General features: G+C 40.4%; 1 protein-coding gene across 4 annotated transcripts; it reads left to right on the top strand.

Annotated features, from left to right (window-relative positions):
* LOC110397306 (zinc finger CCCH-type antiviral protein 1-like) lies at positions 788–26,043 on the top strand. 4 transcript variants are annotated; one of them, XR_002437701.1, is made up of 14 exons: positions 788–1,172; positions 3,522–3,654; positions 7,958–8,201; positions 8,283–8,414; positions 8,773–8,841; positions 9,417–9,518; positions 11,347–11,470; positions 12,656–12,821; positions 14,582–14,702; positions 15,242–15,338; positions 15,728–15,809; positions 20,017–20,147; positions 20,219–20,418; positions 23,305–23,440. XR_002437701.1 is itself a non-coding variant. In XM_021393417.1 (14 exons), exons 1-14 carry the CDS (start codon positions 883–885, stop codon positions 24,380–24,382), a joined length of 2,127 nt encoding a protein of 708 aa, XP_021249092.1. In that variant the 5' UTR covers positions 790–882; the 3' UTR covers positions 24,383–26,043. The 4 variants fall into 4 exon arrangements, 3 of the variants coding, with proteins under 3 accessions (XP_021249095.1, XP_021249105.1, XP_021249092.1); XM_021393417.1 differs by lacking the exon at positions 20,219–20,418 and adding an exon at positions 24,099–26,043 and having other exon boundaries at positions 790–1,172; positions 23,305–23,456; XM_021393420.1 differs by lacking the exons at positions 20,017–20,147; positions 20,219–20,418; positions 23,305–23,440 and adding an exon at positions 17,716–19,069.

Genomic DNA, 26,043 nt, shown 5'->3' with positions numbered 1-26,043 from the left:
TACTTCTTCAAATCACTGTACCACCTTGGTCCTGTTCTTTGAGGTGATTCTCTCTCTGCAACCTGAATAGCAAATGCTCACACAGTCACTGTGTGTACCAAGCAACACAGGCTGCCACTTGCTTTTCTTTCAGGGTAACTTCCTGATCTAGAGGGAGTAGATGTTGCCTACTCTTCTTTGGCTTGTGCTGCCAAAGAGTCTGAAGACTGAAGCTGACCTCATACAGCTTTAGTACTCAGCCCTTTCTGAGTCACTGCTTGCAGCACTTCACCTGTGCCACAGTCATAGAGTCATAAAATCACAGAATGGCTTGGGTTGGAAGGGACCTCAAAGATCATCTAGTTCTAACCCCCCTGCCATGCAGGGCTGCCAGCTGCTGGCTCAAGCACTGGGTCAGGCTGCCCAGGGCCTCATCTAGCCTGGCCTTGCGCACTTCCAGGGATGGGGCATCCACAACCTCTCTGGGCAGCCCATGCTAGCACCCCACTACCCTCCCTGTGAAAAACTTCCCTGACATCTAATCTAAATCTCCCTTCCTTTAGTTTAAAACCCCTTGTCCTTCCCCAGCCCTATATCAGCATTAGTAGGAATTGTTTCTCAGCTACACATCCTCTGCTGGGACACAACCGTGGCCGCCGGTATTAACGAGTAAGTAGCTAACTGCCAGCCTGGAGGAAGAGAAGTAGCCACACTGCTACATAAGCGCTAGAATTATTTGAGCACGCGAAGATCTTTTTTCCGTTAAAAAACAGACACACGAAAACACTCTGGAGGCGGACCCGCGCCCCTCGATCGCTCCGCCCCGCGCTTTCAGTTTCGATTCCGGCCGCGTCCCGTGCCGCCGGGTGCTCAGCCGCGGCAGGCTGAGGCGAAAGGGCGGCCATGTGCGACCCGGCGGTATGCAGCTTCCTCACCAAGACCCTGTGCGCCAAGGGCGGGCGGCTGGGGCTCGCGGAACTCGAGCAGAACGTCGACCTCTCGGCGCAGCAGCTGCGGGAGACGCTGCAGGCGGCGGGTCCCGAGCGCTTCCTGCTGCTGACGGGCGCCGGGGGAGCGCCGGAGGTGCTGGCCCTGTCGGCCGTGCGTGTCTGTACGCGCAAGCAGTGCGAGGGCTGCGAGCGCCTGCACCTCTGCAAGCTGCACCTCATGGGCAGGTGCGGCCTGCGCCACAGGTGAGGTGGCGACGGGCGGCAGTGGCGGGCGGGCGGGCGGGCGGTGGCGGTCCGTCCCGTGGGCCTGTCCCCGCCATCGCGGAAATAACTCAGAAATGTTTCTTTCCTAAGGAAAAAGCGAAGTGCTTGCGTGCCATCTGTTGTTAATCTTGATAGTTAGGATCGCTTGATGTTGACGGAAAGTCACTGCTCCTCTCACAGCCATATCTGTAGGAGCCAGTACCTAATTCCCATTTACATTTTTTTCTGTGTTCTGCCTTACTGAAGGAAGGATTGGCCACACGGCCTTTCTGGGAACAGCCTTTTATTTTCCAGGCTAACTGAAGGTAGCACCTGTTTAAAAAAAAAAAATTAAAGTCAGGGGAAAAAAAACACAAATGCAGAAATGAAAATCAAATGCATTTTGACAGGAACCTACAGCAACAGCAAACTCCTACAGACCTTCCTGCCACGCCCCTGTGACCTGCATCTCACGCTGTTGCTTGGTGCTGCGCCAGGCTTTTCCTGTTCTGCACCCACAGAATAGTTCCTCATGCATTCAGATCTGGAGAAGGTGGGGGGGAAGGACCTTGTGTGTCTCCAAATGGTACAAGCAAAATAACAGGATGCTTAAATTCTCTTCTGTTGCTTTGCTGACTTAGTAAGACAAGGTTACGTAGGATTTGTGGTTAGAAATATCTTCAAAAGAGCAATGATTTCCTTCATAATGCTGGAACAATGAGCTGTTCTGCCCTCTCAGTAGTGCTATGCATGTAACATTGCCTTTGTGTGTATTAATAATTAATAGACAGAAGAATATGCCTTTCAGGGTGTACTTATGGAAAGATAGGAGATTGGTTAAAATGAGGGAACAAAAAGAGTGGACCACATGGATCAAAACAGTATAGTTTTTAATTGATGGCTTAGGATCGAAGCTTGCTTCTAGATTTTGTATCTTCTTTTGTTGGAGAGAAATACGTTTGTACTGGAGCCTTCCTTTTTAGAGATTTCAGGAGTTTTAGTCAAATTAAACCTGTTTATAACTTGTATCTGTCCAGTAACTTTCCACTCTTTCTTTTTACTAAATGTATTACTTAACGCAGCTGATTATTCATCACTGTATTTGTATATCATTTCAACCTTTGACTTAGAAATATGTATTCAGGTGACATAGATTACCACGTGACTGTTGGTGGAATCTGATGCTAACTGTGAGGGAAAGTTGTGGATGGCTCTCACCTTGAGTAATCTGCAGTTCCACTGCCTTCATAGCCATTAATCAAGTGGCTGCAGAATCCAGTATCCTTAGAAAACCACTTCTCCAGACCAAAGATAGTATATTTCTGCCACTCAAACCTTGTGTTTTTATTTATTTCCTTACAAAGCAATGTGTGTGACACATGGGAGTGGTGGTGAAATGTCTGCATAAAAGTCTGTTGCAGATGGATGGCATCAAACACAGCATGGAGTAAAATGTTATCAGAAGTTTCCATAGTTAACTAGGGGCTAACAGGATAAACAGGACAGAAATGCGAGTCTGATAGAGTAGTGGCTACTTTTATTGAGTATATCTAGTGGTAATGCTATAGTGGTAATCATGCTTTTGAAGAGCAGGAAGTCAGAAAACTGTTTTACCACATTTTTGTATATATAGACCATGTTTCTCCTCCTATCAGTGACATTGAAATATATTTTCAAAGAGATGCAAAGAAATTATAATCTCCTTCTCTTTGTAATTCATACTCACTTAACAGGTTTGTCTTGGGTTAGTAAGTGGCACCAACATTTTTACTAGTGCTGCTTAATCATCTTTACCCAAAACTTGGAGTTCATTAACTTCCTTGAATTTTTTTATTATTTTGTTTTTTTTTAACTTCCCAGTCACCAAAGATAACATTGTGTTTTGTACAGCTTCATTATCTCTTTGTTTGGGGCTCTCAAACTGTTGTATCATTTTTTACATACCACCCCTAAGACAACAAACTTTTGCACGCGTAAAATCGAGGCCATTGCTACTTCCACCATTGCTGATGTACATCCTCTATTAGCTTTCTCTCCAGCTATTCAGGTTGTGTGACTTGACTTGCCTCACACAGAAGTGGTTTTTAGTCTGTACTTTCTTATAAGTGGTCCAACTACATTTATGTTTAAAATTGGGATAATAGCACAACTGTATTTCACAGTGATTATGCTTCTTGTTTCATAATCTAGCAAATTTAGTAATGGAGATGATCTACTTGTTCAGAGACTTTTGTCAGTGACTTTCTCTCCCTGTTTTTTTTTTTTTCTGAAATTGCACATTATCTGAGGCTCTTTAATAAACTTGACTGAAAGAGTAAACATCTGTTGCTTCTGTCCCTTTTCTTGCAGAGTTTGTAAGTACTCTCATGACATCACCAGTGCTGAGAACAGAAAAGTTCTAAAGAGTCATGAGTTGTCTGGCCTAAGTGAGAATGAGCTGCGAGTCCTGCTTCTCCAGAATGACCCTTTCCTCCTTCCTGATGTGAGTTGTACTGATTTCTTAAGCTTTTGTTTATATGGAATGGGAAAGGGCAAGAAAGAAGATGGGGAACTGATGTTAATGTCAAGCTCTTAAGTTAATCAGAAATATTAAGATTAGCTTGAATTAACTATGAATGGGAAAGGCTGTGTGTGAAACCATCAGAAGTAGTAATGTAGTGCCAGACTTGTAAAAGTACCATGTACTGATAACTGTAAATGTAAGAAAAAAAAAAAAAAAGCAACACCAAAAAACCGTGACGGAAATAAAAAGTAGTAAGTATCAAGGAGCATGTTGTCTGCTTAAATACCAGAAGGCCTGCACTTAGGTAAGGACATGTCATGTATTACTTGTCAGCAGAAAAGAGCAGGAAGTTGACAGCAAAGTTCCAGCCTGTTCTCTGTGTTATTCTTGTTCCTGTCAGCTCAGCAGGATGGCCAGAGAGTAACTCAAAACAAGCAAACAAAAAATGTAAGCAACTTCACCAGAGATTTACAAATGGTGAAGTAAGGAGAATGGAGGTCAAAGATCACAATCATCATGCGTGCTTAGAAGGTATAAAAGGTCTTACAAAAAAAAAAACAAACCCACAACAGTTTGTTGGCTCTCAGCCAAGAGATAATAGAGACTGGGAAGCAAGTCCCCCTTCCCATGTCCAACTTACATACTTTGATGCTCACAGACATGAGAAAAATTCATGAGAAAATGACCAACTGACTGTAGTCAGTTTTGTGTAAAATCCGCCCCTTCCAAAGTGCACTGAGGCTTTTCTACATTTATTTCCTACAAAGCTTTATTTGTTTTTTATACAATTAATTGATTTTGATAAGTTTGAACAATCTAATCTCCATTTTTGTGTGTGTGTATACATAGGGGCAGTGCCATCAAGGTACTCTTTCAAAGCCAGGTGTATCCTATTCTAGCTACGCTTTTTGTGGTTAACAAATGAGCAGAGTACTGCCTGTTACTCTAGTCTTTTGGAAGTTATAGTCTCCACAGATCTGTTAGCATAACAATTCTGTTAGTTTCTTACTTTCTACTGTGACAATGATGGACTTAAACCAAATAGAGAATTTTTTGTTGTATCTTAAAATATGTTGTGCTTGCACATTTAAGGAGCATAGTGGTGATGAGCAAGGAGGAGTGATAATCTTCATCCATCTCATCTGTATCTAAAGCTTACGTGTCTCTTGTTTAATTACTCCCAGGTAGTACTATACAAATAGTATAGCAAATAGTAATAGCTATCATTGACTGGTACTACTGATAAACTATTATCTGTTCAGATCTCACTGCTGGTGAGCATCATTAATTGGCCCCTCCAGCAGTGCACTGTAACTTCTGTTATGGAGTGAAATAGCGCACGCAGTGGAAAACCATGTTGCAGGCCATTTATAAACCCAAGAGTTGCGGTCAGGGTGTAAAAGCCTGCTTTGCTGTTCTTGTTTAGAAATGCTAACTGGGGCTGTGCATGCTGATAAACAAAAATCTCAAGTAAAAGGAATATTTTTTTCTTCTGTGGTCTGAACTACAATGTAGGGTAAAGAAAACACAACAGTAGCCCAGAATCAGGATTTTCTTATATTTTCCCTCACCCTCTCTCTAGCAAATGCAGGGGGTAGTTTGCTTTCCTGCTGCTGCTAAATAACACATTCTCAGTGTAGTTGGGGCAATACTTCCTCCTGGTTTTGGAGTTCATTCTGATGGTTGTAAGAAAAATAAATCTTGTGTGTCCCTTCTGGTGCTGTGGGAACCCACAAAAGTACAGCATTGGCCAAACCTCTTTAGAGATGCCGTGGTATGCTGTGCAGAATCCCCGTCCACAGTGAGGCTCAACACTTGGTGTTCTTTACATCTTTGTAGTTTTTTTCCAAAATACTAGGCCACTGGGCTGGTCAGGCAGGACTTTCCCTTGGTGAAGTCATTCTGGTTGTTTCATGTCATCTCCCTGTCTTCCATGTGCCTTAGCACAGCTTCCAGGTGTATCTGTTCCATGATCTTCCCCTGCACAGAGGTGAGGCTGACAGGTAGTAGTTCCCCTGGGTCATCCATTCTACCCTTCTTAAAGTGGTTGTGACACTGCTTTTTTTCCAGTTGTCAGGGACTTCCCCTGACTGCCATGATGTACCAAGGTTCACTGAACAAGCATTATGCTTTTATCCATCTCTTAGGAACTGTTCATACAAGTTGTATTCTTAAAGGCATGTCATGACTTGCGCTCCTGCTGAATGGCTGTTGCTTGACGATAATAGATGAGCCTACAGGTAAATGTTGCGTAGGTTTGTGTGAAATCACTGTCTTCTCATTACGGTGTCTTCCACTGTGGTCCACTGCAGTGATGGATACGTAAGCTAAAAATAAGTTCAAAAATTGTTTTCCCTATACAAGAGAGAGATGGAGGTACTGGAAGAAGTTCAGCAAAAAATCAAGAAACTGGTGAAGGAACTTGGGCATCTCTCTTATGAGCAGAGGCTGAGAGAGCTGGACCTGATCAGCCTGGAGAAGAGGAGACCCGGGGAGGTCTCATCATTGCTTATGAACACCTGAAGGGAAGGTGCACATAGAATGGAATCAAGCTCTTTTCAGGGATATCCATTGCCAGGACCAGAGGCAGTGAACATGAACTGGAGCACAAGAGGCTTTCTCTGAACACCAGAAAACATTTCTGTGCTGTGGAGTCTTCTCCTTGGGGATCTTCAAAAGCTATCTGGATGTGAGTGTGAGGGCCCTCCTCTGGGTAGCTCTGCTTGAGCAGAGGTTGGGCCAGATGGACCCAGAGGTCCTGTCAACTTCAGCCATGCTGTGATTCTGTAAACATCCTATGCAATTTTATTTTTATTTGACCTTACAGCAATTAAACAAAACTGTAAAGCATTTAACAGATATTCATCACTGTAGGATTTCATTACCAGGATGAAACAATATGGGAGTTGAAGAGTCTTTTTCCCTCCTTCTTTGTCATTTCTGCACTGCCAGTTGTTTGCTTTTACTGGGGAAGGCAGCTGTAGCCAGAGCAGAAGCCTGTTGGACTTGTAAATTGAATGTATTAAGCAAGGTCAAGTAGTATTTGTCTGTCACAAAGCCAGACAGAAGAGCAGCATAGCCAGCAACAGCATATCAATATTTTTTAACATTGTGTAGTGTATTGGCCTTGTCCAGGTGTCCAGCTAGCTACTCTCTTGTTCTCCTCAAGAAGATGAGGAGAAAAATAACATGAAAAGGCTTAAAAGCTCATAGATCAAGATAAATACAGAGAGATCTCTTACCAATTACTGTCTTACGCATGTCAAACTTATCTTGGGGAGTATAATTTAATGTATTACTACTTGATGCTGATGAAGACAAAATGAAAACGATAGTGTGCTCCCTACCCTTTTCCCCAGAACCGGCTCCTTCATTTTCAGACTCCTTATCTCTTCGAACCTCTGACCCAAGCAGCACATGGGGATGAGAGTTGTGGGGTCAGGTCATAACAGTCCTTCTCTGACATTCCTACCTTTTCACACTTTCCCCTGATCCACTGTGACCTCTTCAGGATACAGGGGAATCTCTGCTCTGGCCTGCTGCGGCTCCTTCTCATAACATTAGTGCCTCAGGGATTGTTTCTCACTGCAGTGTTGCATTCTGCCATTTGTTAAATACATTTTCCCGGAGTTGTCACTAGCTTGGCTTCATCTGTGTCCTGTGGTGGGTCCATTGGAACCATCTGTGTCTGGCAGTGGGCAGCCCCTGGCTTCTTCCCAGAGAGGTCTCTCCTATGGCCCCCCTTGCTGCCAGCACCTCGAGACCTACACCCAATATGCATTGTAACACCCCAGTAATGTTCTGTGATGCAGTTAAGCTTAAATATGTAAATCTCTAATCTCAAAGTGTACTTGTTATCCTTTTTTAGAAGTGCAGTCTTTACAGAAAGGAAGTTTTAGCTCAGTGAAATACTACCTCATTTGACACAGTATACATATTTGTATGGCAAAGCTTGTTCTTTGTTCTTTATTAATTTGTTTTTAACTAGAGTAACTAAACTGATAAGCTATTATGTAACTGTCTTGCTCACGTGTACCAAAAATTAGTGCTTGTTGGATTGGCTCTTCACTTTTTTTCTTGGGCGAAACTCTGCATAAGTTCACGCTTATGCTTGATCTTCTCTGCAAGAAACATGGGCAGATTACTGAAGTCACAGTGAATGCATATGTTTTAGTCAGTTTTTCTGCTGTGGAGGCTGACCTCCTGTGGAGAACAAATTTAAAAAAAATGGAATCTAATACATTTTTCCATTTTATATTGTATCTATCCTACTTGCTTCTAGGCCTGCCAATTTTACAACAAAAGGGTTAATACCTGCAACCAGCAGAACAACTGCAACAAGCTACATATTTGCCGACACTTTCTCCAAGGGGAATGTAAATTTTTTCCATGCAAGAAGTCCCATAACTTTTTGGATACGTGTGCATTGAGATTGTTGAAAAACGGAGGCATTGATGAGAAGATGGCTTCAAACATCCAGAGTATATATGATTATAAACATGCAGAGCTCAACAAGAAGGAAAAAGGTAAGTTGTAAGAAAAAATAGGTTTAAACTGAATTTTCAGTTTGACAGAGGTAGAAGTCTTTTTTTTTCCTTAACTCACAGCTAAACCCCATCGTCCTTTCTTCAAACCAAGAGAAACTTCAAAGGAAAACCAAACAAATAAAAGTAGTGAAGAACAGAAGCCATCTTTTGAAACAACTGAGGTCTCCACAGTGCATGTGCCACCTTCAGAAGGTAACTAAATAAGTACCAATTTCTTCCACATGGAATCAGCTTTCCTATTTTTTCCTCTTGCAACAGATGCATATATTTTTCTCCTTTTGCTGTTGATCTGCCTTCAGGAATGGAGTAAGTCTTGGCTAAGTCATGTGAGAAGGAGAGCTGCATTCCTATTGCATGCAACATTGCTACTGGGTGGCTGCTTATAATTGTGACTAGCTGGGATTTGTAACTGTTACTGCTGATCTATCAGCAGTGGATTGCCCTGTAAAATGATGTGTGATGGATGTAATAGTCAATACATAAAATGAGATGTTGCAGGCTAGCTGACGTTCTGGTCCAGGAGTGCTATTTACTCAGCCTTCTCGTGCAGATGCCACCAGCATGAAAACTCATCAGAGCGAACATCAGTTGCCAACAGGTACCAGAAGTAAAGTTGAAGGTACGGTTTCTGACCATCCAGTCTTGAAATCAGTGGTTCTCATTGGGATTTGGTTTCATATACAGTCCTGCTGTTCCTTTGGTGATGGGAAAGGAGGTTATATCCTTACCCTACCATATGTTTAAAGTCAGAGTATCAGGCAGCCTGCAGGGGAGTACTGAGATTTCTGTCCACGCACTGAGCAGTGTAGTGTGTGTGTCCAGTCTGGGAAGCAGTCTGGGACTGATCTCTGATACTGTTCTGGACTCATTGCTTCCTTCCTAGGAAGGACATTTTACTGTTGGTGTGTGAAAAATTTTCCTTACCTTCTGTTCCCAGAGAATGGATATAGCTTTGCCAGTTATACTGATATACATTCTAGCATGTGAATAGGAACACTTAATCTCCTGCCCTACTGGGCAGAAGGGCATTGGCTTCAAAGTCCTAATGCTGAGATAGTCGTATCCTGAAAGTGCTTAACTTGGCTACTACAGTCAACCTCTTGTTAATCATAGGATGAAATGGCAAATGCAATATCTTTCTTTTGGAGTTGTATTTTCAAAAGGGTGAAAGGACTGATGTGTTTCTTGTTGTAGGTAAAAAAGATAATTCCTCTGTGAACTCTTTGAAGGACAATAAAGAAGATAAGTGTAATGAGATATGCTTGTTCTATGTCTGGAAGTACTGCAAACATAATGGTAAGCCTTATATGAAGTAATAGTGTCTTTGGAGAGCATTATCTGCAGAGGTGCTCCCTGCTTGATGGCTCAGAGTAGTGGTGGCATGTGGAGTGTCAGCATCTCAGGATTGGCAGTAGTGATTGCGTCTTCTCATTTGTTTGCTTTGTAAGTCACTAACAAATCCTGTGAAAACTGCAAACATAATCAGAGTGAAGTCTGAACCCTCTCTCCTCTCCTTTATTCTTGTTATATCCTACGTACATCTGATGATAAGCATATTCTTTCTCCATTAAGTACTTTAAAAAGTGATGTTACAGAGTGTTAAGAAAACACAGTAGTTATACCAGCCACAGATGGTTCTCATCCATCCTGTCTTGCTGTGGCCAATAAAAAGGTCTACGGAAAATATAAGCGTTTGTACTCAGAGACTGTCTCAGAACAGTCTCTTAACCCTCAAGTGACTTAGGTTTCCTTGGTTTTGAAGAGGTATCATTAGATTTTTCTTGTGGTCAACTTGTCCAGTCTGAAGTTCTGCTCCCTTTCTGACCACCTGGTCTTGGTCAGAATATGTTCACTTTTCACTTAGGAAGTGGATAGTAAGTTGCTTGATAATTGTATATGATAATACGACAAGGTGTGTTCCATCCCTATCAACAGAAAAATCGAAAAAAGGAAGAAGGGAGTGAATTACACTGTCTTCATCATAACTGTGATTAGCTTCCATATGTTATGTGGTCAGGAACATTTAAGGGAAAAGAATTATGAAATTTTTTGGTTCTGTGCAGCAGCTACCCCAGCCTTGTATCACATTTCTCAGGCTCTCTCTGCTTCTTTAGGATGAGACTTGGCTTTTAAGGTTATGAACTTTTGGACTTGCATAGTGTGAATGGTGCACCCAGGCTCAAAGCAACTATACTGTGACCACCAAATAGCTAAACTCAAATAGCTCGGAGAGTTAGTGTGTTTGGCCATAACCTGTTTGGCTCAAAAGCTGTGAATAAGAGGCTTGGTCCATACTCAGATGTGGAGTATACAGCATCTGCCCTCACAGGGAGGCCTGGAGGTAAGGGAGGCATGTGTTCGTGCAGGGATGTTAAGCACTAAAATGTGCAGACCTAAATGCAATTAAAAAAGCATAGTTGATTTTAGGAAAAATAGAAGTTTTCCTTTTTCTGTGTAAAGGTATGTGTAACACTGCTGCAGATCTTGCATGCAAGGCAACTGAAGTTGTTGCATTTCCATTTTCTGAGAAGCAAAGCAGCAATTCCAGTAGTGCCTAGCAGTCTGGTAGGTAGGGCAGAGTGCTGCCTGTTCAGGGATGAATGTAGAGTCTCTCTTGCAGGATGTTCTTTAGAGTATTGCGATCCTTTATGCTGCCTCATTAATTGAGGTGGACCTGAAGAAAATACTAAGGCCTTTAACAATCCATTTTGTTAACCAGCCTATTATCTGTAATGGACTACTGGAATGATAAGCAACTATATTGCAGTGCTAATGTTTATGTGACCCGTCGACTTGACTTTTTACAGCTGAGAAACATGATTATGTGACACATAAACACAAACTTGCTGTCTGTGACACTGCTTTCCCAGCTGCCAAGGCAGTGTCTCAGCAAAGAGAAGGTTGTGAATTGTTTTTTAAAATACATTTGACAGTATGAATGCTTACGTTGCTTTCCTAGATAAGGCCAGAGAAACACAAAACCACTATTGTTCCAACACATTTCTAGTTTCAGTGATCTGTCTTTATTGCTCATACCAAAGTGTGTAAAATAGTGTTCCTTTTTCTCATCTTGTCTTGCTCTCTGTGATTGCGGAGCTCTTAACTATGTCTGATCTCATTACAGAGAAATGCACATCAGTTCATTACCATTTGCCATATAGATGGCAAGTATATAATGGAATCACCTGGAATGACCTTTCCATGATGGAGGAAATTGAAAAGGCCTATTGTGACCCAAAAAACAGCAGGTATACTGATGGTGGACTGCTTCCTTAAAGTGCCATGATTGAGCCTCTGAAGGAAAACTCTCGATTTCTTCTTAGAGATTTGACTTCCGTAACTTCTGATCAGTGAGCTTCTCATAATCTGTGAGGATGTACAAAATGAGTTGTTTTTTTCTTTTTAAAAAGTAAAGCTTACTGCATGGAAATATCACCCCAGTTTTATCTTCTAAAGAATAACATGCCTGTATCTTGCATTTAAAACTCTCAGCAGGGTTATAAGAGGAGGGTGGAATTCATGGTTTAGACTATTATTATTTTCAGGCAATAAATCATCATTTATTTTAAACAATTAATTATTAGGTCTCTTTACAGCAGTTCGGAGCTAATCTTTCCCTATGGCTGTTCCTTTCCTAGGACAGCTAGTATCTAGAATGTGCCTAGAAAAATTTTATGAAAGGCCCCTTATGCAAGCAGCCTTTTATTCTTTCTTTCTTTTTTTTTTTTTTTTCGGAGGGAATGTATGCTAGGATCATTCATTTTCCCTAGAACTCCTTTCTGAAAACCGCATTGTGAGTCGACTGGATTAGTAGGGGACTGCAAGCTTGGCCTTGATGAATTGATGTTGTTATTTTGGCTCTTGCCTCTTAAGGCAGCAAATATTTTGATTTGCTCCTGGATAGTGCAAATCACAAGATTTCCCAGATGAGGCTGCTATCAAAGCCTTCCTGCCTGTGGAGGAACAGGTAATTTTTCAGGCCTATGAGAAGTAAAAGTCCATGTAGCTTCAGGAATGAATGTGATTGTGTCCTCTGTTACCACGGACAAAAGAACAGAGCTGAGAAGCTGCAGATGTTTTTGTCAAACTCAGCCAAGTACTTACCTATTTTGGGTTTTCTACTGAGAAAAATTGCAGTGTATTTATTTACTGTAGAAATATCTTTTGCTGTGTTGTGCATGTAGCATGTCTGTAAAGTCAGTCATCTCGCTTGTGCTAGAGGTGGTAGTCCCTCGTGGACCATAGTTTGCTTCTGAACACTGGAAGCAATTTTCCAAGCTGCCACATGTACTGTGGAAAATATTCCTATTTCAGGCCTAATTAAGTTTATACAGTCAGATTATACCAAAGAAAATTGCACCTATTTAAACTGAGGATTAGAGGATAAAATCTATACTTTTAACTATAATAAACTTCTGAATTTGTTCTTACAGTATAGCAGATAAGAGTATTAATTTCCAGACAATGACCTGCTCCTCTTCTTTGCTTCGGCGCCTCTCTACACCATCATCTGTTGTAAACCCCACATTTGTATTGACTACAAAGTGGATTTGGTATTGGAAGAATGACCAAGGCCAGTGGACTGAATATGGAACACAGGTGAGTCCACATCCTGTACATGTCTTCTTCATCATGTGTTTTGAATCACTTTTGAATGTGTGGAGCCTCTTCTCTCCCCTCTCCCTCCCCTCTTCCCCCCTCTCCTTCCCTCTCCTCTCTCCTCTCTGACTCAGACAAGGTCAATTAAGTAAATTCTTGTGCTTGAATTATAGTGTCAAGTAAGGCTTTGAAGCTACAGCTATTTATAACAGATGTGATAAAATTAAGTCTGGGGCATAGGGGAAGGAACATGCCATTTATCCTTACAGTGAGGTTCAGTACAAGCAATTTTATCTCCTTGTACCTGGATGTTAGAACTGCTTTCCTGACAAATACGTTCTTGGTGAATGCAAGAAAACAAAATTCCTTCATTTCAGCTTGTGTTTATCAGGTTGTTTTTGATGATACATGCTGGTTGATGTCATCAGATAGATTCACTTTTGGAGTTGTCCATGGCTTCTACACACTATGCTTGAGATACATCACTTTTTAAATTATACAGGATGTAGCCTTGCCTGTCTTCTAAGCATTGCCATGATTCCTTGGAGAGGCAAGGATTGCTGTCTCAGATCAAATATCACCTTTTCCCTTCGGTAGACAAATCCTTTTTACTGTGTGAAAAATTGCCACCCAGTGCTATGGGCACAGGCAGGTTCTTTAGGGGTCCTGGGCGGAATGGGGGTGCTAAGTTGTAGTTATAACTAAGCTTTATTATTTCACATAATTTTGTAACTAATGTATTACCAGGTCTTATGATCAGTATAGCATGACATTTTGTAATCATCATATCTGATAATTACTTAGTGTTTGTTCTGATCACCTTGACCTTCTGGAGAGCAGGTCAAATCTTAACATTTGGCATGCAATATAACAATCATAAACTTGGAATACATGAAAAGGAATATGTCACTCCCTGAGTCCTTGGAAGAGGCGTACGGTGGCAGAGGTGTCCCAGGCCACTGAACGATCACAGGTTTTGCTATCCAGCAGCAGCTCCAGACCTGTAGCTGCTTGCTTTTATAAACAGTGCCAGTGTGCTGTTATGCTTCCCTGTGCTGTTGGTGGAGTCACTGCATCCTGTTTGGCTGAGCATCTGGGACTTTCAAGGCTGGTAGGGAGGGAAATGTTGGTCTGGTGCCCAGGACCTTCAAGACCAGAAGGGAGGAAAGAAGTCAGCCTGGCGCCCAAGACTTTCAAGGCCAGTGAGTAGGGGGAAGACAGCTGATACCCAAGGAGCTCACTTATAGATAATGGCTGCTTACTTTACAAAATGACCTTGACTATGCTGACCATATTAACAGGGGTCAGGAGGAGGAGGTACCAGTCATAGAAATGCAGGAAAAGAAATAAATGAGGCATCTCTTCTTCCCAAACATCTGCACAAATGGTTTTCTTGGCAGAACGCAAAAGTGATCCAGGGAATGTGAAAAGTAGGCAGGGGAAGATTGTGTTTATATTGGTTCTGGAAAGTTTACTTCAGTAGTCAGCTTAAATTGAACATTTTACATTGGTTTGTACATTAAGTAACTACACTTGTTATGGAAATTTAAATGAGATACATGTATGTCTTGTATTATGTATTTTCATGTATGGTAATGTGTTTGGTAATCATACGAGACCATAGTTTTGACTGGACCCCTCTTCATCCTTCACTTTTCTTCCTCTTTCCCTTTACCCAAACTGGTTATCTAGGGTCTAGTTTTGTCTGTGTTTACTTATTACTCTTCTTTCTCTCTCTTCCACACCCCCCCCCCCCAAAGGGAGAACAGGATATTGTGAATTCACCATCTTCTGACATACTTGAGAATTTGTATCTGGCAGATCCAGATGCCACTATACAATTCCAAGCTGGCTTGTATTATTACCAACTCAATTTTAAAGGTACTCACTTTAAAGGTTCTTATTTACAGATAAACAGTGCTTTACAAAGATTAACTTGCAAGCTACCCCAGCTTTTCAAAGCTTTGACTTACTTTAGTAGTGTTACCAGATTTACATAGTGGGAGTGAGGTAGTGATGGAAGTGCAGAAATTCCTTGCAAAAGTACTCTTCCCTCTTACTCGATGCTATCCAGACTCGCACAGGAGCAGAAATTAAATGATCAAAGTCTTCGTATGAATTCATGGTAAATCTAAAGTAAGATGAGGTAATTCCCTTAAAAATAAGGCATCTTTCTGTGCTGCTGGAGCAATTTTTGAAGAGCATGAATGACGTAAGGGAGCAGCGAGCAAGATAGGCACAGATTAAGTAACAGGGGAAGAATAAGAAACTTACAAAGGCTTTGTACAACTGTTCTTCAGCAGATAAAGTTGACAGTAAATATGACGTTTTTCTTAATGGTTGTCATTAAATAATGACCCCATCTGCTGGACTTACTACATTTTTTTCCTTTCCCTTTCTCTTTTCCTCTCTTCCTCTAGAAATGACCCAGATAAACACCTCTTCTAAAACAAAAAGACAGGTTTGCAGGCGACCAAAGTTTGTGTCTTATGAAGAAGTGCAGAAGTTAAAGGAAAGGTAAATTATGCTCTTAAGTTGTCTCATTTGTATTTTAGAAGTAATCATAAGGCAAAATAGCTGTAAGTATTGGTAATAATCATGCAAAAAATTCATCTGTTACTAGGAGAAAACATGTCCACTTGATTGTATCATGAACAGTCTTCTTGGTGCATCACCTAATTTCTGAGATATACCCATATCTTAAATCAGAAAATGAAAGAGGACTGTGACAATTGAATGTCAGCATACATAGCCCAGCATATAGAATGAAAAAGTTTCCCAATGTCTTTGTGGTTTATGTTGTTTATTTTTAAATGTACTAATTGGCTAACGAGGATACTGCCAATTTGAATATTCATAGCAGGACTTGAATTAATAACACCTCGGTTTTTTTTTCCATTTGCAAGAGGTCAGCGGGATGGTTCTATTCCAAATCAAGCCTGTCCCCCTCACTGGGATGAATCTGCACTGCCTGACTTGGGATACAAGGTATCTTCCTTTTTTTTTTCCCCTTTTTATTTTGTGATTCTTATGAAATCATCAAAAGGAGGAAGGGAAGAGACTAGAATTGTAACTGGGTAAATTCTAAAAAAGTATATAATGGTATATTGGGTGATTGTGCTAAAGATCTAAATTATCTTCTAAGAGGTCCAGAAAAAGGTAACAAATTCTCATGAACTCACCAAATTCAAGACAAAAGTATACTAATGACTTTCCTTGGTAACTTGACTGACCAGTTAAGCAAGGGGCTTCTATGAAGTGTGTAGAACTTCTTCACAGGAAAGCTGGACTGAGACCAAACTCCTTCTGTGTAGGCAGAAAAAAATCCAGTATTAATACCATCATGATTGTTGCTGGGTAAAGTTTTGACTGGGAATTTAGGGAAATCTCTATATGCTGTTTCAAGTCACCCAGTACTACCATATGTAACACAAATTTGAGAAAAGAGTACAGCCTCAAGGAAAAACAAGAATAAAGAGTGATACCCAGCGATATCTAAAAATATATACAGTGATCTCTTAAAAAAAAAAAGAAAAGAAAAGAATGAAAACAAAACCACAACAACAACCAGTCTGTTAGCCCGAAGTCTATGTACCTATTTGGTGCAGCAAGACCAAACGTGCAGTTTTTCTGTATTACTCATTCTAATGATATTAAGAAGTAGTCCTTTTGGAGGAACAACACAGAGAAATCCTACAGCATGCTAGAAAAATGCTTTTCAGTGTTACGTTTGTTCTTCTATATAGTGGTTTTGACCCTGATTAAGGAACAGTGCATGAGGGTTAGCATGAGGCGTTTCACTTGTTGACTCTTAAAAAAATATTGTGTGATGCTGATCAAGTTGTATTGGTACAGGCATACTGATAACTAAAGGCAGGACAAAAGTAATATATTTCCAGACTGGAAATTCTTTCTAGCTATTTTCAATTGACAGAGAGATCCATTGTTATTCTTACTCCTTGTACTTGATTTTCCTAGTGTTGTTGCATTGGAATGGCATGAGAACCAGAAATACCATGTTTCTTTGCTTCCTTGGGCTGGTTTCTGTTAATGAGTTTTGTTCTGGATGTTTCATTTTACCCTGACTACCTTCTTCTGTTGGATTATGCCTTACTCAGTGTAATGCTACTTTCTGGCAATGTGGCTATAGCAAATTAGTCTAAATAGAATTCTGCTGAAAATAGGTAAAATTTAAGTCAGTTGCTCTATAGATAAGCTTTCTTCAAATAGTTGTTTTTTCACAATTACTAGAAAAACAAAAAACAAACCTAATTTTTCCAGATTGTGAAAATTTCAGTACCTGCTGATTTTACTAGTAAGAGTTCATGTGGGAACCAGGCAGCCAGACCTTTTTGAAGATTTGGACCTGTGCTACTTTGAGCTCTGTCACAATTAAAAAAGGAGACAGCTAACTGCTTATTAGTAGCTTAACTGCATAATGTAAGCTTGAATTTTTCAGAAGAATGATAGGAAGATAGGTAACTCAGTTCCTTTTATGTCTATGAGTTGTGTGTACTTACTGCTTCCCTTATTTGATCTGAAGTGTTTTGCTTGCATTTTAGTTGAGTCCATTCATTTAGGTATTTCTGGAGTCACTGAGGTGAATGTGAAAGGCTTTGAAACGTGACATGCAGATCCATGGTACCTCTGGTGGTACTGGTGAGGGATGTGTGGAAAAAAAGTCATCTTGCTTCCTAGAGCTCATTTTGCTTGCTGAGTTGGAACCTAATAAAACTGTCTCTTACCTTGTAAACTAAGTGCCTTTCATATGAAAGGAAAAGTTAACTGTATCTGAAAAATGACAAAGCTCACAGTACCCTTTGGTACTAAAAATAAAAACCTGAGCTAGATTAAGTTATTTCTGTGGGACCTTAAGCATGTTTTTTTGCAGTAGGTAATATTGGGACTGGCTGGGATTCTGCATGCATGTGGTGACCATCGAAACATCTGACAATTACAACGTAATGAATTCCCTTGCCATCAGACACTGACAAATTATCCTGGCAAACTTTCCTGCACTGAAAGTGATCAATTATAAAAATGAACGCCTATGAGATAGGGAGGAAGTTTTCCTTGTTTAAAAAGAGCAGCTCTGTTTTGGTAACACTGCATATTTTTTGAGCGCTGAAGTGTCTAAATCTGTAAATCACGTGGAATCATAGTTCTATAGAAAGTAATGTAAATGAAAAGCTTATTAGACATCAGTAACAAACACCAGTTGGAAAATTGGTGTGAGTCTCTTCTTTGTTCTACAGACAGAGTGGAGTTAGCAGTTGGTAAACTTTTGAAGGCAAAAAAAAAAAGGAATTGATATTATCTTGGAACTTTTTGTTGGGTTTTAAATTGTATCTTTAATGTAGAACTGAGAAATATGTGTGATGAAGGCAGTATGCTTTTATGTCAAGAGGATTAGTATTTGTATAGCTGCTGAATCCTGACAAGGCTGAAGATTGCTGTGCTATAACAGGGTTGGGAGCTGTCTGTATACTTTTTAAACATTAGTTCTACTTGGGTCAGTGTAACTAATAGAAGCAGTGTTGTTTCCAAAACTTAAGTTAGCCGGATATCAAGGTTTGATCTCCTTTTGTACTGAACTTGTGCAGTCATATGCTAATAATAAATTACTGTCAGGGCACTGATTCTTTCTGTCCTTCAGAAGTTCCACTCATTGACTGTGGATTAGCAAATGCTTCTCTAAATTTTCCTCCTTAAGTCTGAAGATGAAATGAGCTTAAGAAGTTCTGCTGTTGTGAAGCATTAACTTGCCATAGGAAGGTGGTGTTACTCTTTATCAGCATCTTTGGGGAAATAAAGACAATTTCCAAAGAGATTCTATGCAAAATAGAACTGGCTTTGTTGCTTATAGGCCATGATATTATAAAATAATTGAAGTACCTGTCTTACAGCTATAGGCCTTGTACCATGTTGTTGACCCTCTCTTTTACCCAGGAAGTTTACAGTTTTTCAGCAAAAGATGTTATGTAGCAAAAGCACATTTCATGGTCTAAGTAAACAATTCTTATATATTAATAAAAGGTGTAGTACTAAAATATATTGACATTATTTTCATGTTGCAGGTGATGGTGAACTGTTGTGTTAAAAAGCATGCAGATAATAAATACTGCCTTGTCCAAATTATTTTGTGTTGCATTGTAAACAGGATTTGCAAAATATTCTTGTATGAAGAGACATGCAAAATGTCATTCAACGTTGTAAAAACTTTTTAATAAATTCAGAAAAGTAATTCTTCCTTGTGTGGCTGACTTTATTCTTAATCCTTGCAATCCTTTCCTGTGATAAGCCTCTTCTTCAGTAGTACTTAATGCTCAAACCAGACATGATATCTAGGAAAACATTCCTTTATTTGTACGCAGCTGTGAAATTTAAGTCCTATTGTATCTTCCCCCCAAACTCAGCCTTCTAAAATGTGCATCTTTTGACTGAAAGACAGTGTTGATCTCACGTTACCTCCTAGGATGACAACAGCTTTCCAACTTAAAATATGTCTTTTTATAGGTGACTTTCAGTTGACTTAAGCAGCAGTAAAGTGGAGTGTTACCACATGACATTAGTCTGCCAGCATTAGGCATTTTCAGTCTACACAATATAGGTGCCAATTCTAGAAGATGGAAGACAAAATTGGAAAATTAATCAAGATGAATTTAAGTGTGTATTTACTGTAACGTTCTTATTAGAATCTTAATTGCTCTCTTACGCTTAGAAATGTAGCTATTTTTTAAATTATTCTTGAACCTATACTTAAATGTAACTTCTCAATTTTTATCTTTGAAAAGTTGTTATGATGTTCAGAAATTGTATGCATGTAACAAATACTAATGTTATCCAGTATCTTTGTTCTTAATCAATTTTATTATCAGTCAAGTTTTCTCTTTGAGATTACTCTTTCATTGGGATTTATGGTTACAACTGTCAACTCCCACTTGGAGGTGATAAATTTTTAATTGACCTCCTCACTTTCAGTGTCCTTTCTGAAGAGAAGTGAGGTGTTCTAGCAGAGCAGGAATGGCATACTGATTTATATATAAATTGTTTGTCCTCATTATTTGCAACAATTTAAAGCATTAAATCAGCCTCCATAAGTATAGTTTGAAGGCCACTCTGAATGTATATCTGCTGCAGACAGGCTTCTGTGTGGGATATGATCATGTCTTCTGCTTTGGTTTATATTTTATAGGAAGTGGAGATCAGTAATATATCCTCCGAATACCAAGAAATAAAGAAGCAGTTTGAGCAGACTATGAAAAACTACAACGTCATTAGAGTACTCAGGATTCAGAATCCATCCCTCTGGAAAGTGTTTCAGTGGTTAGTATTTGTTTTGTCATCCTTAAAGGCAAGGAGTTTCCAAGAACTGATGTTCTAAATCTGCTTCCTAGGAAGGGAAAGAGATTGCCACCTGTGCTTTGACATGACTTTAACTTCCCAGGGAAGTTTATGGAGCGGATAATCTCGGGAGCCATCATGGATCAGTTAAAGGTCATTCAGGGGATCAGGCCCAGTCAGCTTATGAATGGTAGATCCTGTTTGACAAACCTGATTTCGTTCTATGACAAGGTGACCCACTTAGTGGATGAAGGTAAGGCTGTCGATGTGGTCTACCTGGACTTCAGTAAGGCCTTTGACACTGTCCCCCACAGCATCCTTGTGGAGAAACTGGCTGCCCACAATTTGGATGGGCATATGCTCTGTTGGGTGAAACACTGGCTGGATGGCCGGGCCCAAAGAGTTGTTGTTAATGGAGTTAAATCCAGTTGGCAGCCAGTCACGAGCGGTGTCCCCCAGGGCTCGGTGCTGGGGCCTCTTCTATTCAACATCTTTATTCATGATCTTAATGAGGGGATTGAGTGCATCCTCAGTAAGTTTGCAGACGACACCAAGTTGGGAGGGAGTGTTGATCTGCCAGAGGGTAGTAAGGCATTACAGAGGAACCTGGAATAGACTAGATCAATGGGCCAAGGTAAACTGTATGAGTTTCAATAGGGCCGAGTGTCAGGTCCTGCACTTTGGTCACAGCAACCCCAGGCAACCCTACAGGCTTGGGGAGGAGTGGCTGGAAAGCTGCCTGATGGACAGGGACCTTGGTGTGCTGATGGACAGTCGGCTGAATATGAGCCAGCAGTGTGCCCAAGTGGCCAAGAAGGCCAGTGGCATCCTGGCTTTTATCAGGAATGATGTGGTGAGCAGGACTAGGGAAGTAGTCCTGCCTCTGTACTTGGTGTTTGTGAGGCCCCACCTCAAGTACTGTGTTCAGTTTGGGGCACCTCAGTACAGAAAGGACATTGAGGTGCTGGAGCAGGTCCAAAGAAGGGCAACACGGCTTGTGAAGGGCTTGGAGAATATGCCCTACGAGAAGAGACTAAAGGAACTGGGGCTGTTTAGTCTGGGGAAGAGGAGGCTGAGGGGAGACCTCATTGCTCTCTTCAAATACCTGAAAGGTGATTGCAGTGAGAGCGGGGCTGGTCTCTTCTCCCTGGTGACAGGTGACAGGACAAGGGGAAATGGCCTCAAGCTGCGCCAGGGAGGTTTAGGTTGGATATCGGGAAAAGCTTCTTTACAGAAAGGGTTGTTAAGCACTGGAACAGGCTCCCCAGGGAGGTGGTTGAGTCACCATCCCTGAATGTGTTTAAAAACCGTTTGGATGTGGTACTCAGGGATATGATTTAGCGGTGGGTTGTTAGAGCAGTATGGTTAGGTTGTGGTTGGACTTGATGATCTTGAAGGTCCTTTCCAACCTGAGCAATTCTATGATTCTATGATTACAGTATACAAAGTACTTGTTAAAAGTACTTGTTGGTTCCAAAAGGCAATGAGCGCCAACTGGAGCACAGGAGGTTCCCTCTGAACATCAGGAAGCACTTCTGTGCTGTGCAGGTGACAGAGCATTGGTTGCCCAGAGTTTGTGGAGATCCCTCCTCCTTGGGGATCTTCAGAAGCCACCCGGATATGGGTCTGAGAACCCTGCTCTAGGTGGCTCTGCTTGGGCAGGGATGGGACCAGGTGGCCTACAGAGGGCTCTGCCAACCCCAGTGATTCTGTATGATTCAGCGTGAAAAAAAGTGGGCAAAGGCAAGGGTGTGCTTGAGCCTCTTTGTTCTAGCCAGATTTTTTAAGGCTTATTCAAGAGTTTGAGTACATCTGCTTGAGTATTCACTGAGATTGAATCCTTGTGCTTTAAGTTGATGATCTCTGTCTTGCAGAACTCCTTTCTGTTTTTCGACGTGCATCAGTGATGTGAAACTCTCATTACGTATGCCAAGATACATACCAACAGATTAGAGCTGGCAGCAGGGACAATGACCATGTTCAAGTGAATGTTCAAGCAGATTGACCTGTTGCATAGAACAGTTGTCTAGTTTAAAACAAAAGCTCAGTAGTATTCAAAGACTTCATACTTAGACCTGTGAAGTGACTCAACTCAGGAAGTTATCAGCTCATAATTTGATAAAAATTTTCATTTAGCAGAACTTAGGCACTTCACTGTGTACTTTTCACCCTCCTCCAATGAGATGTTTATGCTAACCATACAGAGTTTAACATAGCTGCGAAGCTGGCAGTGAACAAATTTCACTCCATTGCTCTATTGTCCCCTCTACCTGTCTGTTAACTTTTTAACCAGTAACTTCCTGAAGAATAGTACTATGTTGTCTACTTCAGTAGGTTCTGAAAAGTGGTGGAGGGTCATGACACTGTGCAGCAGCGATGGGAGATAGTAGTTAAGTCTCCCATTACGATTCCTCTTTCGGTACTGATCGTAGCTCACTGTCTGTTGCTGCCCTTAAAGGATTAAGATCTTCAGTGGTGAAAGAAGGGCTATTTTATCCCTTTCTGTCTCATCTCCTCAGCTGAAATGATTTCACTGAGGGGGTAGGAGCTCCAGGTGGCAGAGAGTTAAACCAGAAGAGATGATAACAGGGAATGTTAGGTGTGTGCAGAACGCCTATTTCAGCACACCCCTGTCCTCTTGTAGAATGTCTGGCCTCATGTATGGCAGTTAATGTTTACCAGAACACAGAATAAGCTATGTCTAGGTTTTTCTCACTTCTGGAGCATGGAGTCTTAGGGGTTAGTATGGCCTCCAGGCTGCAGAGAATCTGTGGGTATGTGGGAACAGACAGGAGACACTGGAGCATAACTAGTGGGAGCCTGCAGAGGAGCAAAAGCTTTGAGGTCTGTAGTAGTGTCAATGCTTAGTTAATTCTGGCTTTCATCTATTTTTATCTAGATTTTATGGGCAGTGGTATCAGTAGATTGTTCATCTTGTAATTTTTTATCATACTGCTAGTCTGTCTCATCTTCCAAGCTGACAGAAGAGAAAGTAGACTGAAAATCTCATCCAGCTGGTATTTACATGTACATCCCGCACATTCATTCATTCATTCATTCATTCATTCATTCATTTATTTATTAGTTCCTTCCTCCCTTTTCTTCCATGGCTCATTTAACTTCTGCCTTTTTCTGTTAGGCAAAAGGAGCAGATGAAGAGGCAAAGTGGAGGGAAGGAAGTAAAGGAAAGGCTTCTGTTCCACGGAACCATGGGATGCCTCCTGGAAGACATCTGCAGTCACAACTTTGACTGGAGAATTTGTGGGAGCAATGGAAAACTCTATGGGAAGGGTATGTAGGAGATGACTCTTAGTGTCAGACCATAGACTCCTCTGACACTAAGGCAATTAAAGTTTCAAAGTCTTTAAATATAAAAACAAACAAACAAACAAGATAAGAATTGGCATTAGAATCTTTCTTCCCTCTGGAGAGGACAAGAATTTGCTTTGTGCAGGAGTATGCCCTTTCCCAGGGTGTTGAGGAATTAATGTAGGGATTTGAAAAAGCCCCTGTTGCCGCTGGTGAGATCTTCGAAAGGCTCAAGGTCAGAATTTGAACTTGACAGGGAAAGGGCGGTTAGTCATGGCAGGGAACTAGAAGGTGTGCATTCTCTCAGTGTGGTCATGGAAAGTCCTCGCATTTTCTTGTCTCTCTCTCTCATAATAACACACAAATACTTACATTGTTTTTGTTTTGTGTTTTAATTTATTATTCATGTAATAGCAAATTCTGAATAGAAATTCTATGGGGAAAATGTTTCACTTGTAAAAATAAATAAATAATTATATGGTATTATGTAGGCTGAGTAAGGGGAGACCTGAAAGTTGGGTTACATGCCTCTTGAAAAATAAGTAGATGCTCAATTTTCACAGTCATTTTAAAAAATGTTTAAAAAACATCCCTTTTAACCATGTGTTCTTTGTCATTTTCTAGGAAGTTACTTTGCTAGAGATGCTTCCTATTCTCATGAATACTGTCAGTCTGCAGGAAAATCAGCCGTCATGTTTATGGCTCGTGTATTGGTTGGAGATTATGCTCAAGGCAAGGTAGACTATGTTCGCCCCCCAGCAAAGTTTGTTGATGGGTTTCAGTTTTATGACAGTTGTGTGGACAATGTGGAAAATCCTTCAGTTTTTGTTGTCTTTGAAAAAAATCAGATTTACCCAGAGTATCTAATAGAGTATAAGGAAGTGCAACAAAAATGCATTGTATCTTAGAGTGATCAGAGTTGTTTGTATCCCTCATGTTATTTTCTACACTGCAGATGTTTTCATACTACTTTTTAATACAATACTTTGAGATGTTAATCCAAAGAATTTCTGTATTGAAGAGGGTTGGCAAAACAAATGCTACATTTGTTGAGACTAATTGACTTACCTTTTCCTTTTTCTCTCCCAAATGAAGCATAGACATTTGGATAGCTATAGTAGAAAAATCAGAAACATGGGACAGGAAACTGAATATTAGAACTTCTGCAGATAAATAAGTGTAAACACATTTTCTTGGAAATAGGATTTCTCTTTACAAACAGGTTTGGTTAAGAGAAAAATTAAGGGTATGGTAGTTTTTAAGCAAACATATTTTTAATGGTTCTGAAGTTTCTTATCGTGTTCTGCAATGCTGAGGGCTTTGTGGAAAACTGAAGTTTCTTTTCAATACAGAGTACCACTGTACTTGATTTTCTTGTCTATCACAAATCTAAACATGTATGTAAGAATGACTTGACTTACGTTTCAATGTGCTGCTTGTTAATGCCAGTACTAGTTTCAAGACTGAAATGAAAAGACCAGTTTAATTTCATGTCATGAGTTCTCATGTGGAGAAGTTTCATATGTACTATGGCAGCTGCTGTTTGGATCCAGAAGCTGTTGTATCAAATTATTTTTGCTGATTTGCAGTAGTTTGCTCTGTGACCTGTTCAGAAATAGAGCTGAAGTGAAACTGTGAAAGTCATAGGCTATTAAACTAAACTAAAATTTGGTGGTTTGGCTGCAGCTAACAGCTGTACACATATAAAGCCTATGCCACAATGAGATAAGCTTTTAATTGAATGTGGCCATTAATTTTTCCTAATGTGAATGCTTGCTTAGCAAATCCTATAGTATAAGAGAACCATTTTAAGAAATGTTAATATTTTCTGTCCTACTTGCATACATTAATTTTCATTTTTCCCAAAATAAGAAATAGCTGGAAGAGGCCAGTTATTTTCTCTCACAGTCAATGGTAGAACTGCTATCCTGAGGTATTTCATGTATGTTTTGTTGCCCACGGTGTGTTTGTGTGGGAACTCATTGGCAAGTGTAGTTCCTTGCAGTACACTGAGCTAGTGATCAGGGTAATTCTGGATACTACTTTTCTTGGTCTGTTTTTTGATAAACTTGGGTTATTTCGGTCAGCAAAGTACAAGCCTTCTAATAGTGGTTAAGCCCTATTTTATGAAGTTACACACATTTTCTTGTTCCAAAAGAAAAATGCCATATAGAGTTTCTATGGAATTTTACTGATGAGTTTGTAAGTAACTTTGTAGAAAGATGTCTAATTCAGGCAGTCCAGCTGTTGAGAGGGAAACTTGCTGAGGCCAAAGTAATTGTCACTTTCCGATAAGCTTTACAGTAACATGAATAGCTTCCCAGTTATTTGCATCTTGAACATGAGCCTGTCAATCACATATAGTACTCAAATGTTGAAAGTTACCGAGAGGATGGGGAAGTAATTAAAACTAGGATATCTTACTATGTAGAAAAGACTGTTTTAGAACTAAATTGAAAGCATGTCAGTAACATACTAAAAGGGGAAGTATGACCTCTTCTCAAGATCTCTCATTTTGCCTGAATCACTTTTTGCCATGTTTGCAAATAAAATGTTTTCAGTCACTTTT

The sequence above is a fragment of the Numida meleagris genome, chromosome 1 (genome assembly GCF_002078875.1).
Source record: "Numida meleagris isolate 19003 breed g44 Domestic line chromosome 1, NumMel1.0, whole genome shotgun sequence".
NCBI classification, from domain to species: domain Eukaryota; kingdom Metazoa; phylum Chordata; class Aves; order Galliformes; family Numididae; genus Numida; species Numida meleagris.
This window is presented reverse-complemented; position numbering and strand designations above follow the sequence as displayed.

Coding starts and splice junctions, on each gene's coding strand:
- LOC110397306 (XM_021393417.1), top strand. CDS start 883: ATGTGCGACCCGGCGGTATGCAGCTTCCTCACCAAGACCCTGTGCGCC. Junction 11,471..12,655: donor TGTGACCCAAAAAACAGCAG/GTATACTGATGG, acceptor TTGTTCTTACAG/TATAGCAGATAAGAGTATTA. Junction 12,822..14,581: donor GGACTGAATATGGAACACAG/GTGAGTCCACAT, acceptor CCCCCCCCAAAG/GGAGAACAGGATATTGTGAA.